Raw genomic sequence first — 18,376 nt, 5'->3', positions numbered from 1 at the left:
GAAATGGATTAATATTTTATATTACAGATTTGATGATAAAATAATTTCTAGTTTTTAAAAATCCCATTGTATTTTATTTATCTTACTTAATTCTAAGTTCAAGGTATGATTTAAACATTAATAATGCTGAAATGGACAGATTTAAAGAGATGCTTTCTCAGTAAGCACAGTCTAATGATGAAAGGGACCAGCCAGAAACAATTGTCCTTAAATATCTCCTATTTTTTCAGCTACTTCTGGCAATTCTTCTGTACTGTAAGGTAAATTGAGAAGCACAGTATGTTTGTCAACAAAACCTACAGAACATTTTTATTTGCATAACAGTTCTTGCATTGTATAGAGTGGAAATTGTACATTTAAATAAAAATTTAACTACGTTAAAATCTCCTTGCGTATACTGAAAACAACTAGTATGAACTACTTTGCTGTTCGCTACTATCAGTCATTTAAACTGGCCTCATTCAGGTGTTTGTTCAGAACTCTTTTCCATGGTAGCTTGGAGTGTTACTGAGACTATTTAAAAGACCAGATCCCCTGAGTACTGAGCACATGAAGGTGAGACATTTTAAAGATACTGTAAGGCATAGAGAAGCCTCAAGATACAGTTATGGCCCCAGGCAAAGTTTCTGATACAGACACTAATTAATGGTGTATAGCATCAGCTAAAGATGAGAAACTATAGTATCAGAAAGAAATAACCATATTCATAGTAACATACATATAGGTAGAAGGCTCACTATATTCATGTATTGCCCTCCAAAGTTTTTTAGGCAATTTAAAAATCTCATTAGTGTCTTTTGTTTTTCCCTTTTAACAGGAATGTTGGTTAGGCTAGAATACAGGTGGAGGAACACGATAAATAACAATTAAGTGGCATTCCTGCCTTATCATCAGGCAGTAAGTGAGAAATACAAGCAATGCTTTATATTAATTTGATCTATATGCTTTGTCTTTGAAGTGTGCAGAGTTGGCTTCTCTACTTCCAACTTATGTTCTTTGCATACTTCCCATGTGATATTCCTGGATGTGTTCCAGCCTTTGTACCAATAGTACATTGATTATTCACCATCTCCTCGTCCCCCTGAGCCCAATATTGTCTTTGAAAAGAAAATTCTCCATTGATTTTCATTAAGCTTGCCTTAGGCTCATGAATCAGGCAATCTGGAGAAGTTTTAATTTTTGAACTTGCTGGCCTAAGTGGGTTTTCCCAAGTTCTCATAGCAAGTACCACTGTACAAATGAATGAAAACAAACATCCATTTTAGTTCATTTTCTTTAGCTGAAAAATAACAGTACATGTAAGATCCATGATTGCTGTAAGGACAAGCAAAATCATTGGCTGTTCCTTAAAAAAACATTAATAACATTTCAGTCTTTAATTTACTACATGAAAGATACCATATTGGAGTTTCAGTTAGAAATAACAGCACAGTTTTACCTGTTTAAAGCAGGCTTCCACCAAGTTTGGAGGGAACATGTTTCTGTGAAAAAGAGATAAAATGTCAGAAATATTAATCACATTCTAGCAACATATTAACCAGTAGCTCAGCTGATGGGGATAAACTGATTTATCACTAAGATGAAAAAATATATGTGTATATGTTACAGTGAATAGGACCTCACTTATAGTATGACCTTATTATCTTTTCAGGACAAAATTTAGGAGGGATGGTTTGGGCCAGTGAGTAAAGAACTGTGTTTCAAATCCTATATAACAGGCATGGCCATGAAACAGAATGTTGGTTGGTTTGCTAATGAACATGATTAGAAGGTCTGTACTGACTTTTTTTTGGTATAGGTATTTATTAAAATGATCTGGATACAGATTAACTTTGCTCAATATGTAATGCGGCACCACTTCTTTTCAAATGAAAACTGCTGACATTTTGACAGTCCCACAATCTAATGTATCTTATTGTGATTACTAAAAGGGAATAGTCAGTGAGTTTTCCTAATTAGAGCTGGATGAAATTCTTCAACCAAAATATTTTTTTCAGCAAATGATGCAGATTCAGTGACACTTAAACATTTCACACACTCATGTCAATTTTGCCAAATTGTTTCAGTTAAAAAAAAATTCCCCCAAAATATCAAAACATTTTGTTTTGACATTTTCAAAACAAAGTGTTTCAATTTTTTGATTTGAAATGACTTTTTGTTTTGAAGGTTCCTTTTATTTTACTTTTTTTAAATTAAAAAACATTAATGCTCAAAATTGAACAAAAATGTTTCATTTTGTTTGACCCAAAGCAAAATTTTTTTGATCTATCAGTTTGCCTAAAATTTTGAAAAAAATATTTTTCATTTGAGCCAAAACAATTTTTTTATTATTTTTTTTGAAATTGCCATCAAATTGAAAAAATCTGTTCATCCAGCTCTCTTTCTAATGTTTAAAGTACATTTGACATAGCATAAAGTATTTTAGAGTAATATTTTATATGTATTACAAGTGTTTTTTCCACAATGCTGAAATTCCACAAGGAATAAATGCCAGTCTGCACCTAGCTTATCTTGAAGAATTATCTTGAGTGAAAGCCTCTTCTTCCTCCATTCTGGAGACCACCTTCCTGGCAGCATGGCTCTTGGAGGCCTCCCTCCATGTCTGTGCTCTGTGACCCCCTCCGCTGGAGTTAACAAAGCATGAACTTCTTCTGAATTTCTTGGTGGTAAAGCCATTGGGTTCACATTCATTATCTGCTTCCCCACTTCCCGGCACACCCCTGTGGAACATCAGTTGGATAGAAATGGCACTGCAGAGTTTCTTTTAGCTTGGAGGAAACAGGCTACATTGCTTCTGCTCCATGCTGCTTATCTACTTTTCCCTGGTTTCTCTCTCTTCTCCATGCAAATTGAGCAAAGGTAACCATATGGCCCCAAAGCAGGGGCTGCCATGTAAAATATGATGAATGACTAAATGAATGGATTCAGGTGGAATGAGATTCTTGTTGGAGTAGGGGGTAAAGGAGAGGAGAGGAACTTGGTGTTAGATGTTGTAGTATTGGGAAGAGGAGAGGAACATGTGGCGGCAGTAAAGCAGGTTTCTGAACACAACATTGCTTTGAATTTTAAAAGCAGTTTCTTTCCTTGCCATTTTGTTCAGCTGCCTATTTGAAAGTACTTACTGTGCTAGTTCTGTATTTTGTAACGACATTGTTGGCATCACCAGCTTCAAGTGAAGTTTGGCTAGTTTAGCTAGTCACTGTCCCAGATTGTCTATGTTAATTTTCCTTGTGATGTACATCTAAATATTGCTGCTGTTGCCATTGTTACAGAAGATGTACAATATAATAGCCATACCTGATTAAATCAAGAAAGGCATCTGCTGCTGTCACTTTCATAATTTTGCCTTCTCTGTGCATATTTTCCTTTGTACCTTTCCCAGGGTGGATGATGACCACAATGATTATACCAATAATTACAGCAATGATCGTAGTACTCATGTAGTAGGCTATTGCTCGCAATCCCATTTTCCCTGATGCTTTACTATCCAGGGCAGCCGTTCCTAATAAATTTAAGCACAAGGACATTCACCTCATAAAACTGTGAGTAAAGATTGTAAACTCAGCAACCTGAGTATGGCTTTGTGAGAGGAGTTCTGATAAGTACATTTAAAATAACCCAAGTTATACTGGCCTAGTAAAACTACTCTGTTCCTCTTCACAGGTAGTGCTGCTATTGTTGCATCCCCCGCCCTCCATGCTTGTTATTACATAATTGTCTGTCAGGAGAGCTTAACTCTCCTCTGAATTATCTGGTGTTAGCAACTGTTGGAATCAGGATACGGAACTAGAGTGACCATTGGTTTGATCCGATGTGGCAATTCCTTTGTACCACAGAGATAATACATTGAGTTTTGGTTGACAGATTAAGCATAATCCAAAAATGCTTCATAGAAATCTGATGCATTTAATCTGGAATGTCAGGGAAGAAATCACAGAGTACCTTCAGACAATATTGACTACCTGATGTGTTTATAGAAGTGTATGTGCATGGAGTGCCTTTTAAAAAAGTTTAATACAATGACCTGGGTTTACCTCTGGCCCAAGCCATGGGAGATTCAACTAGATTAAGTGACATTAGTTTAATTCAGAAAATCCTTGAGATTGTACAAATTAAACATTTGGAATCTTTTGTAGACGTCCCAAAAGTTTGAGACATTAATCTTAACACTTGGCTGATCTTAGTACAATTCTGATTTAATGTGGATACCAGGGTGCCCAATGTGGCATCTACTTAATCATTTGTTCACTAGGTTGCACAAACAGGCTCAGATTGTGGTTTTCAAGTGGAGGAGCCTTTCTGTAGTAGGAGACCCAAGAGGAACTCTGGCTCCCTAAGTAAGAATTTCCCAAGGATCCTAGGAAATGCACAGTTGGGGTGGTTGATCCATCACTCTTTAAACAGATACGGTTAGTGTTCCTCTTGTTACCACTTTAAGGGGTGAAACACCTTCCCAGCATGCATTTGGGATGCTAACACAGCTATTTAAAATAAGTAATAATGCTTCCACTGAAATTGTACCTACCGCCTGTGGAATGATGCAAGGGATGGGCAAGGATCCTCTCCATCTCCTCTGTATGGACTCACATAGTGTTGGGTACTATCTAGCCTAGGGTATCTCCTGTTTCTGTCTGTCTGTCTTGCTAGGTTCTTACATTGATACCAATCACCATAGTATCTGAGCATTGTCTTTTCATTTATAGCTGTCTTTGAATTTATGAAGTACAGTGAAAGACACCCATTTTGAGAACCTATGTCATAGGTAAAACATGCAACATATAAAAAAGGACTGTCATGAATATAAAGTGAACATAAATAATATGCAAACCTAAAACAAGAACTATGGCCTAGCTAAACTGATTTGTTTTTGTAAAATTTATTATACATGGTAATTGCTGTAAATATGCACTGTTTGGAGTTACAAGGGTATTACCCTAGATGTACACTGATGTAACTAAGCTCAAAAGAGACACCTGGGTTCCATTCCTGGCTCTGCCACAGACTTCTGGTGTGAATGTGATCATGCCACTTAGGCCTAACCTTTCATTTGCACTCCCTTTTTGTGTAAAAATTGCACCCACAAAATGATGCAGAAGGAGATTGCTATACTGACATCTTTAACTGCCTGTTTTAAACTTCTACTTCTAATGCAAGGGCAAAATTTTACAGGCACAAATTGTATTGTCAAATGGGAATCCAACCTTTGGAATATATGGCCTGTAACTCCTCTGTGCCTCAGATCATTCATCTGTAAAATGAGGTAATAATATTTGCCTACGGTAGCTCACTGTGATGTTGTGAAATCTAATTCCATGTTTGTTATGTGCTTTGAGATCCTTGAATGTTATATACTAATGAGTGCAAAGTAGTAGTATTTTTTTAAACAGGAAGTAAATCATAAAAACCCTTTTATCTTTTTTTTTCAAAGTTCCACAAAAGAACTCAAATATTCACCCTACTTTACTAATACGTCTAAACACAAACTTAGTAATTGTTGGCCCTTTCTGGTTCCATAATGAACATGTTCAATTTTTACACCAGATGGGATTTGTTAGGGTTATGTTATTTTTAGTTCTTCAGCATGATAAAAAATGTATAATTAACAAAGATAGAAAGAACATGTGAGATTAACAAAATCAAGAATAAATTTATATTCACTTTTCAAATCAATTTGTTCAAAACTTTGCTTATGAATTTTGAGTTTAAATGATCATATGTTCTTATTCCCCTTGTACTATATTGCTAAACAAGTAGCAATATCCTGTGTATTTTTTCCTCTGCATTTTAGCTAATAATAGTCTCTGTTATGTCCTCTGTCAGGAGATACTGTCCTGCTCTTGCCAGGTGACTTGGGGGCTAATGCTGAGTGCCCTCAACTCCTGGAGATTTTGTAGGTTTGGCCTCTTGATGCTTTTTATAAGTTTTACCATCTCCTTGTACCACTGGCCAGATACCCAGGGACGGAATGGCCACAGCTCCCAAAGTCTGTGGGAATTGGGGCTGCTCAACACCTCTCTGGAGGTGATCAGCACTTTTGCAGAATCAGACCCTATGATCCTATTTCATTGTTGGACTGGCATGGGGGTAGTGTGATAAGCTGGATTTGTTGTCTTACAGTACATCTGCACTGTACAGTAAGAGACTTGTGGCTCAGCTGCAGCTTGACCAGGTCAGCTGACTCTGGCTCATGGCATTTGGGCTGCCGGGCTATAAAATTGCAGTGTAGACATTTGGGCTTAGGCTGGACCTTAGCTCTGGAATGTTCCCCTTGCAGGTACTCAGATCCCGGGTTCCAACTCAAGCCTGAATGTCTACATTGCAATTTTATAGCCCTATAGTCCAAGTCCTGTGAACCTGAGTCAGCTGACCTTGGTCAGCCCTGGGTCTTTTATTAGTATAAACATACCCTAAGGGGCTGATCCAGAACCCAGTGAAGTCAATGGGAGGTTTTTTCCATTGGCTTCAGTGGGTTTTGGATGAGACCCTGAGTAGGTACCAGGAGTCATACTCTTTTCTTACTAAGCTGCTTTCCAACTTGGCTTCCTATTCTGCGATCATGCTGTGATGTTGCCTTGTATTTCAGTTGGTCTGGTCTTATTCCTGCTCTTCTTCAGATAAAGGATTTTCTAGTTTGAGGCAAGGAGGGGCTGACTGCTCTGCCCCTGTTCTTGATGGTTAAGAGTGCTAAAATAAATATTCAAGATGGCGTGCTGAGAGCCTAATATTAACAAAGAATCATGTTTCACTATATGAGGATACAAATTTCCACCTCACAGAGACTGTTCCTGGGAGGTACTGAGTATCCTCACCTCCTACTGAAGTCATTGGGAGCAAAGGGCACTTAGCGCCTCACGAGGAGCAGTTGGCACTTTGCAGGATTGAGCCCAAAGCTTTCAACAGCTTTCATCGTGTCAACACTAAAAAAATAATCAAAAAAAAAATCCAGATTTTTTAAAACAAGAAGGAATGAAAGGTTTTATTTTCGTAATTATTTTTAAGGGTTGATGAGGCTTCTTAGGGCTGAATGGGTCTCTGGCAAAGTCCTTAATGGAGAAGCAATAAAGTTAGCTCTGAGGCTTTTATGTGTCACAGGCCATTGTGTACACATTCTTTTCTTCCATAGAAAGCCAGCAAAAGCTCCCATTGTTCTGTGGAGATGTATGTGCCCCTTTAATCCTGGTTGCAGCTTGCTCTCCCACATGGCTGCTGGCTCTCAACTACTCTGCCATCTCATTCATCTCTGCTCCATCTTCTTCTTCTTCGTATGCCCTCCCCTTCCCCATGGGCCTGGGAAACTTGCAGGCCCACTGGTCACCATAAACAAGACTGCCTTGCTGTTGTCAAGGCAACCGTGAGCAGAGTGCCTGTAATTTTTATATCCACACACACACAGGCTGAATGGGAATCATGTTTGGGGGAAAAGAGGTTTCTAAGATTCAAAACAAACCCAAATTCCGCCCCCCTCTTCACATACTCTCTGCCCCTCTTCTCCTGAAATGAGTGTGAATCAGTCATACTGTGGCTGAAATAAAGACATAACAAGCAGTTCTCCAGAGTGCTTGGGACAAAGGGCAAAGCAGTACATCGCTCTCTAACAAAGGTGCTAGAGAGGAAATTGAACAAAATGTTTTGAGAACTAGGAAAGGTAGCAACAAGTACGGTAATTGAGAGAGAGTGCAAAGAGTTGTAGTTAATTATGGGCACAGAGTAATTACAGACTGCATCTTACCAAAAATGATTGACTACCAGCCACTATTTTATTCCTTCCCAACCAGAGCATAGCCATACAAATTAGTTTAGGGCTGTGATATGGTGATTTTCTTGAACCCAGTTGGATTATTATTATTATATTATTATTATTATTTTATTTTATTTTCTTAACCATTGCAAACAGGGCTCAGTAAAGTTGTTCTGAGATGGGTGTAAGCTAATTTGTAGTTTTGTGTTGTGATAAGGTAAAGAACTAACCAGAGACTGATGATAAAATAGGTGATTTTTTTGTGCTCCTCAATAACACCAGGAATATAATACATAGACATTTTCATCATAGCACTTAAAGTCAGTGGCTTTGGAGCTGCTGACTGCTCCAGGGTATAATCTTAAGAGGCAAGCCTTCTCCATCCAGTCCTGCAACTTTGGAATGCGCTTCCCTTTGATTAGAGTTGGGGTCAAGCTGAAAAATGGGCATCCTGATCAAATGATGGATTTTAAACTCCCCAAAGTCCGCGGTAGTGAACTTTTCAAATCTGGTTCAAGCCCACATCTACCTTTAATATGCCAGTACATCATAGTCCATTAAGGATATATTTCTGCCCTTGACCTTTTAGCTTTTCTACATACATGAGCAGAATTTACTAAAACAGCTGAACAGAAAAGATTACACAGCTAATGGCACATTGCTGATCAGCTGCTAGAGACCAGGATCAGCAAACAGCGGGGTATTGTGAGGGAGTTTTCCAGGTGAAGGAGGAGCAACTAGATGACCCTTGGGGTGTAGGGGGGGAGTTTGTTGTCTATTTGTGTTCTTGCTGCTTGACTGTAGTATATAGTGTGGTCTGTCTGGGGGACTGTGTGCTGAGCCTAGCGACCTGCTAGCCAAAGCTAAGAGCTTCTTAACAATGCTTTGATCCCTAATCTCTTTAGGAACCATTAACCAGGGGGTGGGGGCTAACTTAGGGAAAACAGGGGTTTAAAAGCCAGTTCCTAAGTGACCAGCTAGGGGCGGGGAGCAGCAAACAGGAGTTTTATGAGGTAGTTTAGAGAGGGAGCGAGAGAGCCAGATACACCTAACAGTCTCTAAATGTAGGCCAATAAACACTGCCCTAAAGCTTCCCCCCTGCCACCCCTCCAAAAAAACCTGCAGGAGTTAAAAAGAATGCAGGCAGAAGTCCAGCAGCAGAGTGGGGGTTATTTGGTTTATTGCACTGAATGCAGCTTGTACGATTACCTGCCTTGTGAGCAGGTGGCATATGTGTTGTATTTGGTGCAAGGAGAAAAGGCCCTCAGAGACCGAATATAGGCTCTTGAGAACAGAGTGGCTGAACCGGAGGAGCTAAGGAGACAGAGAGATAGATAGATGAGACTTTCTGGGACACAGTAGAGCAGTCCTACCCGAGTATGACAGCCTCTGTGCCGCTGAGGAGGATGAAATCTCGGGCAAGGAAAACATCAAACTGGAGTGGAGGGAAATAATCCCATAGTTGGGACCCTCCTTTCAGATGATGTTGTGGTATCGTCTCACACTGAGGATACTTCACCAGGGGAGGGAACCCAGTTATTAGAAAGCAACAGGTAATAGTAATGGGGGATTTGACTATTAAAAATATAGATAGCTGGGTTTGTGATGACTGGGAGATCCGCATGGTGAATTGCCTGCCTGGTGCAAAGGTTGCAGATCTCTTGAGACATCTTGACAGACTTATGTGCAGTGCTGGGAAGGAGGTGGTCATAGTATGTGTAGATAACATAGGTAAAGGTAGGAGAGAGGTTCTGGAGGCCAAATTCATGCTGCTAGATAAGAGATTAAGGTCCAGGACCTCCATGGTAGCATTCTCTGAAATGCTTCCAGTTCCATGCACAGGGCCAATTGGACACGCAGAACTGCAGGGTCTCAATGTGTGGATGAGACGATGGTGTAGAGAGGAGGCTCTTAGGTTTATTAGCAACTAGGGACACCACCCCTGCCCATTCTGGCTAATAGCCATTGATGGACCTATCCTCCATGAATTTATCTAGTTCTTTTTTTGAACTCTGTTATAGAAAACTCAATAATAATGGTGGATTTCAACTATCTCCATATTGACTGGATACATTTCACCTCAAGACAGGATGCATAAATAAAGTTTCTAGACACCAATAATGATTGCTTTTTGGAGCAGCTAGTCCTGGAATGCACAGGGGGAGAGGGAATTCTTGATTTAGTCCTAAGTGAAGCAAGGGATCTGGTCCAAGAGATGAATATCAGTAATAGTGACAATAATGTAATTAAATTAGCATTCTTTTGGGTGGGAAAATACCAAAGAAACCCACCACAGCAGCATTTAACTTCAGAAAGATGAACTACACAAAAAAGGGAAAGCTAGTTAAATGGAAATTAATAGGAACAGCCACAAGAATGAAATGCCTGCAAGCTGCATGGAAACTTTTAAAAAATACTGTAATAGAGGATCAAATTAAATGTACACCCTAAATGAAAAAGAATAGAAGAGGACCAAAAAAAAAATTCCACCTCTGTTAAACAGAGTAAAAGAAGTGGTTAGACACAAAAAAATCATCCTTTAAAAATTGGAATTCAGATCCTACTGAGGAGGGGAAAGAAGCATACACTGAGGCAAGTCAAATGTAAAGGTATAATTAGGCAGACCAAAAAAGAATTTGAAGAGCAACTAGCAAAAGACTAAAAAACTAACAGATTTTTTTTAAGTACATGAGAAGCAGGAAGCCTTTCAAACAAAGGATGATTGAGGTGCTCAAGAAGCACTGAAAGAAGATAAGGCTATTACAGAGAAGTTAAATTAATGTTTTGCTTTGGTCTTCACTGCAGAGGATGTGAGGGAGATAGCCACACTTGACCCATTCTTTTTAGATGACAAACCTGAGGAACAATCCCAGATTGAGGTGTCAGTAGAGGAGGTTTTGAGGAACTCAGATATGAAATTGCAGAACTACTAAGTGTAGTATATAACCTATCACTTAAATCAGTTTTTGTACCAGATGACTGAAGGATAGCTAATGTGACGCCGATTTTTTAAAAAAAGACTGCAAAGGCAATCCTATCAATTACGGCTGATAAGCCTATTTCAGTACTAGGCAAATTGGTTAAAACTATACTAAAGAACAGAATTATTAGACACGTAGATGCAAACAATTTGTTGGGGAAGAGTCAACACAACTTTTGTAAAGGGAAATCATGCCCCACCAATCCATAAGAATTTTTTGAGGTAGTTAACAAGCATGTGGAGAAGGGTGATCCTGTAGATATAGTATATCTGGATTTGCAGAAAGCCTTTGATAAGGTCCCTCTTAAGGCTCAAAGCAGTCCAAAGGCTCTTAAGCAAAGTAAGCAGTCATGGGATAAGAGGAAAGGTCTCTTTGTGGATTAATAATTGGTTAAAAGACAGGAAACAAAGGGTAGGAATAAATGGTCTGATTTCAGAATGGAGAGAGGTAAATAGTGGTGTCCCCCAGGGATCCGTACTGGGACAAGTGCTCTTCAACGTATTCATAAATGATCTGAGAAAAAGGGGTAAAGTTTGCAGATGATACTAAATTACTCAAAATAGTAAGCTTCAAAGCAGAATACAGAGAGTTGGAGATCTCACAAAACTAGGTGACTGGGCAACAAAATGGCAGATAAAATTTAATGTTGATAAATGCAAAGTAATGCACATTTGAAAACATAATCCCAACTATCTGTACAAAATGATGAGGTCTAAATTAGCTGTTACCTCTTAAGAAAGAGATCTTGAAGTCATTGTGAATAGTTCTCTGAAAACGTCCGGTCAATGTGCAGCAGCAGTCAAAAAACTATCAGAAAGTTAAGAACCCTTAGGAAAGGGAAAGATTGTAAGACAGCAAATATCGTAATGCCACTATATAAATCCTTGATATGCCCGCATCTGAATACATCATGCAATTCTGGTCGCCCCATCTTAAAATATATATTAGAAATGGAAAAGGTACAGAGAAGGGAAACAAAAATGATTGAGGTTATGGAACAGCTTCCATATGAGGAGAGGTTAAAAAGATGGGGACTATTAAACTTGGAAAAGAGATGAGTAAGGGGGATATGGTAGAGGTCTATAAAATCATGAATGGTGTGGAGAAAGTGAACAAGGAAGTGTTATTTACCCTTTCACGTAATACAAGAACCAGAGGTCATCTGATTAAATTAATAGGCATCAGGTTTAAAACAAATAAAAGGAAGTACTTTTTCACACAATGCACAGTCAACCTGTGGAACTCGTTGCTGGGGTGTAGCAGGATGGTCACCCTGCTCTGGCCCTGAAGGGCTTAAAACCTCCGTGGGAGAGGTCTGTGGTGGGGGGGAAAGCTAGGCTAATTGGGGGAAGCATCCACAGGTGGGGCCACACCCCAATCAGACCACAGCTGGCCCTATAAGAGGGCTGAGGGCTAGAGACTGAGAACACACTCTTTCTCTAGCTTCTAGAGAGAGAAGGACCTGGCTGCCTAGGAAGCTGAGGAGGGTACCTAGAGTGGAGCAGGGCTGGGGAAGGGCAGAGGGAGCTGAGGAGCTCCAGCCTAGCAAAGCCCCAGGCTGCAGGCTGAATTAAGGGCCCACAAAAGGGTATGAGGGCTGCAGAGGGGCAGCCCAGGAATAGGCAGAGGCAGCTGGTCCAGCCCCCCTTGCCGATGATGAGTTTACAGACTGCCGTCTGCCCCAATGAGCGGGGGCTAAATGGAGACTGGCAGTAGCCACTGAGGCAAGGTAGGAATAGGGGGTTGGGGGTTCCCCTGGGAGGGGAGACCCAGAGTGAGGGGGTACTGCGGTGGGCAGGACCCCTGGGCAAAGGGCACCAGGGTCTGGGAAGGACACGGGGCCAGAGGCAGGTGAGACACCAGCCCTCAGAGGGCGCTCTGGGCTGGAAGAGCTAATTCCCTGGATGACCAGCAGGAGGCGCCGCACCGGTGAGTTGTTGCCCCCGCCACATGGGGATATTGTGAAGACCAGAACTATAACTGGATTAAAAAAAGAATTAGATAAATTCATTTAGGATAGGTCCATCAATGGCTCTCAGTCAAGATGGTCAGAGATGCAAGCCCATGCTCTGGGTGTACCTAGGCCTCTGACTGCCTCATGTTGTAATTGGACAACAGGGGATAGATTACTTGATAACTGTCCTGTTCTGTTCATTCCCTTTGATGCATCTGGCATTGGCCACTGTCAGAATACAGGATACTGGGCTAGATGGACCATTGGTCTGGCCCAGGATGACCAGTCTTATGTAGGTAGCTTCCCCACTTGAGGTTTGCCATATGATGTTAGTGAAAGCAGCATTGTGCCCTTGATATCATAACTTTTCTTCTTTAATTTGCAAATTTGGGGTAATCCTCAGCTCCTGATTTCACCTGTTAAATCACACTTTCAGAGTTTTTCTGCCTCTCTCTAACAGTACCTATTGGTGAAAATAGGAGACTTACTTCTTTGCTCTTCTACAATAAATAAATATTATCTGAGACAAAACACAGCAAAGAGTTTGCCCCAAACTCTTTAAAACTTTTTGCTGCTTTAAGAAAACAAAGTTGTTGTAATAACATAGTTTTGATGTATAATTATAAAGTACTTGACAGGATCTGTGTTTAATTTTTAAAATTATAAACTAATATCCAACTGATGAGTGGTTATAGAGCAAAGTGGTTTATGTTTTCATGAATATTTAATATGGTGGATAAGTAGAAAGTGATGTCTAGGAGCTATTTTAAATTAATACTAGCTAATTTTGGCATTAATTTTGGCAACAAAATTGGCAACAAGCTCTTTCCAGAATACTTTTTTACATACACTTCCCCTGAAGGTTTCAGTCTCAGTTTTTCAAAACATGACATAGAAAACAGAATCTTTGTTGCTAATTATTTTCCTACTTATCCTTTTACAGACTCTTCATTATGAGGCTGTAGTTGCTAGGTAAAGTGTCCTATGGTAGAACAGTGGTAATGCTAACTGTTGATTCAAGAATGTGGCCTTAATTTAGTTTTTATTTTTAAAGTTGTCTTTCACTCCCTAAAGAAACAGTCTTATGCTTCATCTACTGTGCAGGGACTGTATCAGCAAAGCTGTAGCACCATAGCTATGCCAGCTTAACTCCCTAATGTAGACAAAGTAGACAGTGACAGAAGGGGTTTATCACACTTCAAGACAACTGCTCCTATATTTCTCCTCAGTGGTCTAGCAAGGGCACCCACTCACAGGCTTCCAACTCCCCAGAATGGAGACATGCATCTCTCTCCCTTGTGACTGGGTTATTTCCAGGCTGCACAATTCCCTGCCTTCACTATGTTATTCACAGCACAGACAGGTTGGTGAAGGGCACCTGCTTGCTTCCTCTTCAGAAATGGGTAACAGTGTGACTGCCCACAATTATAGTTACCACACAGGTCTTTCTGAGCAAGCCTACTTTAGTCTTGAGGTAAAAAGAGAAAAGATACTAAACATTAACAGAGAAAACATACCAAAAGGAATGAAAGAACCTACACACATGCTAATGCACTTACCAGAGAAATTCTCCCCCACACCTCAATTCTAAGATGGATTCTGGGAGGAGCAGTCCTTCAAATCCCCACCCTAGAGGATTCCTTGTGGTTACAAGTATCAGAGGGGTAGCCGTGTTAGTCTGGTTCTGTAGAAGCAGCAAAGAATCCTGTGGCACCTTATAGACTAACAGACGTTTTGCAGCATGAGCTTTCGTGGGTGAATACCCACTTCTTCAGATGCAAGTGGTGGAAATTTCCTGGGGCAGGTATATATAAGCAAGCAAGAAGCAAGCTAGAGATAACGAGGTTAGATCAATCAGGGTGGATGAGGCCCTGTTCTAGCAGTTGAGGTGTGAAAACCAAGGGAGGAGAAACTGGTTCTGTAATTGGCAAGCCATTCACAGTCTTTGTTTAGTCCTGAGCTGATGGTGTCAAATTTGCAGATGAACTGGAGCTCAGCAGTTTCTCTTTGAAGTCTGGTATTAAAGTTTTTTTGCTGTAGGATGGCCACCTTAAGATCTGCTATTGTGTGGCCAGGGAGGTTGAAGTGTTCTCCTACAGGTTTTTGTATATTGCCATTCCTAATGTCTGATTTGTGTCCATTTATCCTTTTCCTTAGAGACTGTCCAGTTTGGCCGATGTACATAGCAGAGGGGCATTGCTGGCATATGATGGCATATATTACATTGGTGGAAGTGCAGGTGAATGAACCGGTGATGTTGTGGCTGATTTGGTTTGGTCCTGTGATGGTGTTGCTGGTGTAGATATGTGGGCAGAGTTGGCATCGAGGTTTGTTGCATGGATTGGTTCCTAGAGTTACTATGGTGCGGTGTGCAGTTGCTGGTGAGAATATGCTTCAGGTTGGCAGGTTGTCTGTGGGCGAGAACTGGTCTGCCACCCAAGGCCTGTGAAAGTGTGGGATCATTGTCCAGGATGGGTTGTAGATCCCTGATGATGCGTTGTAGGGGTTTTAGCTGGGGACTGTATGTGATGGCCAGTGGAGTCCTGTTGGTTTCTTTCTTGGGTTTGTCTTCCAGTAGGAGGCTTCTGGGTACACGTCTGGCTCTGTTGATCTGTTTCCTTATTTCCTCGTGTGGGTACTGTAGTCTTGAGAATGCTTGGTGGAGATTTTCTAGGTGTTGGTCTCTGTCTGCGGGGTTAGAGCAGATACGGTTGTACCTCAGTGCTTGGCTGTAGACAGTGGATCTTGTGGTGTGTCCGGGATGGAAGCTGGAGGCATGAAGGTAAGCATAGCGGTCGGTAGGTTTTCGGTATAGGGTGGTGTTGATGTGTGACCATCACTTATTTGCACCGTGGTGTCTAGGAAGTGGACCTCCCGTGTAGATTGGTCCAGGCTGAGGTTGATGGAGGGGTGGAAGCTGTTGAAATCGTGGTGGAATTTTTCCAGAGTCTCCTTCCCATGGGTCCAGATGATGAAGATGTCATCGATGTAGCGTAGGTAGAGAAGGGGCGTGAGTGGACGGGAGCTGAGGAAGCGTTGTTCCAGGTCGGCCATATATACCTTATGCTTGCTTATATATACCTGCCCCAGGAAATTTCCACCACTTGCATCTGAAGAAGTGGGTATTCACCCACGAAAGCTCATGCTGCAAAACGTCTGTTAGTCTATAAGGTGCCAAAGGATTCTTTGCTGCTTCTTGTGGTTACAAGTTCATCACAGCACCCTCATAATAGATTTAGTTTTCCCTTTATACAGTTCAGTGGGGGGTTGATCTGAAGTTGTCAGGAGCAGGTCATTAGAAGATAATACATTTTCCTTCCCAGAGCTTAGCTTCAAAGGGTGGATTTAAAATGGGTCATTTGCATTCCCCAGGTACTTCCTAGGAAATCCACTTCACAGATACTGTTCCAAAGTCTTTTGAAATTCCTAATACTTTCCAGAAATTGCATTAGTCAGTCTCTTACAGAAGGTGCATACATACAATCCCACAATAACACACACACAACTATATGTTTACCATCAGGAATGGTAACATATAAAAACCAGTAGGAGAACACGTCAATCTCCCTGGACATTCAATAACAGATTTAAAAGTAGCCATCCTTCAACAAAAAAACTTCAAAAACAGACTCCAAAGAGAAACTGCAGAGCTACAATTCATTTGCAAACTTAACACCATTAATTTGGGTTTGAATAGGGACTAGGAGAGGCTGGTTCACTACAAAAGCAATTTTCCCTCTCTTGGTATTGACACCTCATCATCAATTATTGGGAGTGAACCACTTCCACCCTGACTGAATTGGCCCTGTCAACACTAGTTCTCCACTTGTAAGGTAACTCCCTTCTCTTCATATGCCAGTATATTTATACCTGTATCTGTAATTTTCACTCCATGCATCTGAAGAAGTGGGTTTTTTTAACCCATGAAAGCTTATGCCCAAATAAATCTGGCTCCTCGATGTTTAATACAATATACCCCAAAAGTATTAACCCTAATTCAATAAGGTTTAATTTAGTTCAGTAAAGGTTATCTTAATTCTGTATGGTTTGTTCAGGTTATTACAGGATATTATCAGTGTCATATGGTTTTTCTGTTGTTGTAGGAACACGACCTCTTGAGTGGCGGAAGGTAGGTTGACAGAAACATTTCTCATGTTGACCTAGTTGCCTCTACACTGGGGGTTAGTTTGTCATAGGTAGAGTATTGAGGGGTGTGGATTTTTCACACTCCTAAACTCCATAGCTATGTCAGCCTAAATTTTACATGTAGACCACTCCCTACCCCCTACATCCTTTTGAGCACTGCAGGATGAGTAAACTGACATCTTCAGACTATAAGAATGATTCCCACTGTGGGTGACGATGAGGATATGTGGAATGAATAACAAGATCAAAGCAAGTATCTGCCTGGAAAAGTTCTAAAGAAAAGTCATTAGTCAGTTGAAACCAGTGGGAATTTTTGTCTGACTATAGTCAACATGCTTGGGCTCAGAAACCCTGATTCTCAGGGGCATTGAATGTCTCCTGGGAGGTACTGACAACCCTCCACTGCCTCTGACGCCAATGGGAGTGGAGGGTGCTGAGCACCTTGCAGGATCAGGTCCTAAATTAATACAGAGTTAGACACAACTAAACTCCAGACTTAAAAATATTAGTTAATCAACATAGAAGGAGATAATGCAATAGCAAAGAAGTACAACATTGTTAATGTTTGCAGATACTTAATACTGTAGCTTCACGTTAACTCAGCAGTGCGAAAATTAATACAGTTGACGACAACCTGAATTTCACATAAAAGATGTGTCTAAAATGCAGCATTGTGTGATGTTTTGCTGTGTGGATCTACTTCATGATGAGAGATGAAGACAGGACCCTTGAATTCAATTCCCCTTATTTTTACATAGCTAGAAGTTTTAATAATCAGATTACACATTTTAATAGGTTTTTGCCAGCTTTATGCAAACACTGGACAAGAAAAAACCTCACGAAAAAATAGTATTAAAGTAATGTAAGTAAGTTCAATCCACACTTACATGGTTGTGACTAATTCAGCTGCCCATCTAATAACTGTGTGCAGGGTTGCCAGTGAAAACCCCACTGCATGTAAGAAGTCCCATTGCATGAGACAAAGAAAGAAAAGACCATAAGAAAACCATGGGAATTGACTGGGCATGGAAAAGCCCAGATGAGGCGAGTAAAGTGATGTGCTCTAAGATAGTCTAAGTGACTCTCTGAGACCTTTGTTAACCTTCCACCACCAAACTAAAGGGATCATTGGGATGATTCCCTGCATATGATGGAGTGACCCCCCTCTCGGACGCTGCTAAATCATCCTTCCCAGAGATGACTAATCTCTGATGATTGTACAAGTACTTTTGAATAATTCATTTTAAATACACCAGATTGCACTAAATGCCAGATATTTTTGCCAGCAATGGATACCTCTGGATATTTCTGCAAAGTGTATGCACGCATACGCACACACCATTTCACATGACACAAGTAGGAAGAACATTTGCTTTGCTATCAAGAGGTTCAGTATGTTTTGTCAGAAAGTAAAAGTACTGCTACAGTAGCAAGTATGCCTAATATAGGCTGGTTTGCGAAGTGTGTTTCATCCATCCCTCCTTGGTTATTGCTATGAGAAAATGTTTAAATGGATAAACATCTGAATAGATTTCCCAGTCCTCCATCCCTCCTGTC

The 18,376-nt window shown here is 40.6% G+C and overlaps 1 protein-coding gene and 1 long non-coding RNA gene across 8 annotated transcripts in view; one reads left to right on the top strand and one right to left on the bottom strand.

Annotated features, from left to right (window-relative positions):
* LOC123372806 overlaps window positions 1–18,376 on the top strand; it is a 113,203-nt gene that overhangs the window by 1,047 nt on the left and 93,780 nt on the right. The gene's annotated exons all lie outside the window — the stretch shown is intronic.
* The window catches only part of SLC1A3 (solute carrier family 1 member 3), an 80,723-nt gene that overhangs the window by 14,220 nt on the left and 48,127 nt on the right, over window positions 1–18,376 (bottom strand). For 3 of the 5 annotated variants that reach the window (XM_045021280.1, XM_045021281.1, XM_045021282.1), the window contains 2 exons: window positions 3,298–3,502; window positions 1,439–1,481 (listed from right to left, as the gene is read on the bottom strand). In XM_045021280.1, the coding sequence (XP_044877215.1) occupies window positions 1,439–1,481; window positions 3,298–3,502 (248 nt within the window). Of the gene's footprint in view, window positions 1–1,438; window positions 1,482–3,122; window positions 3,184–3,297; window positions 3,503–18,376 lie in introns of those variants that run through there. The other 2 variants (XM_045021283.1, XM_045021284.1) reach the window with 2 other exon arrangements.

The sequence above is a fragment of the Mauremys mutica genome, chromosome 6 (assembly GCF_020497125.1).
Source record: "Mauremys mutica isolate MM-2020 ecotype Southern chromosome 6, ASM2049712v1, whole genome shotgun sequence".
Classification (NCBI taxonomy): Eukaryota; Metazoa; Chordata; order Testudines; family Geoemydidae; genus Mauremys; species Mauremys mutica.
This window is presented reverse-complemented; position numbering and strand designations above follow the sequence as displayed.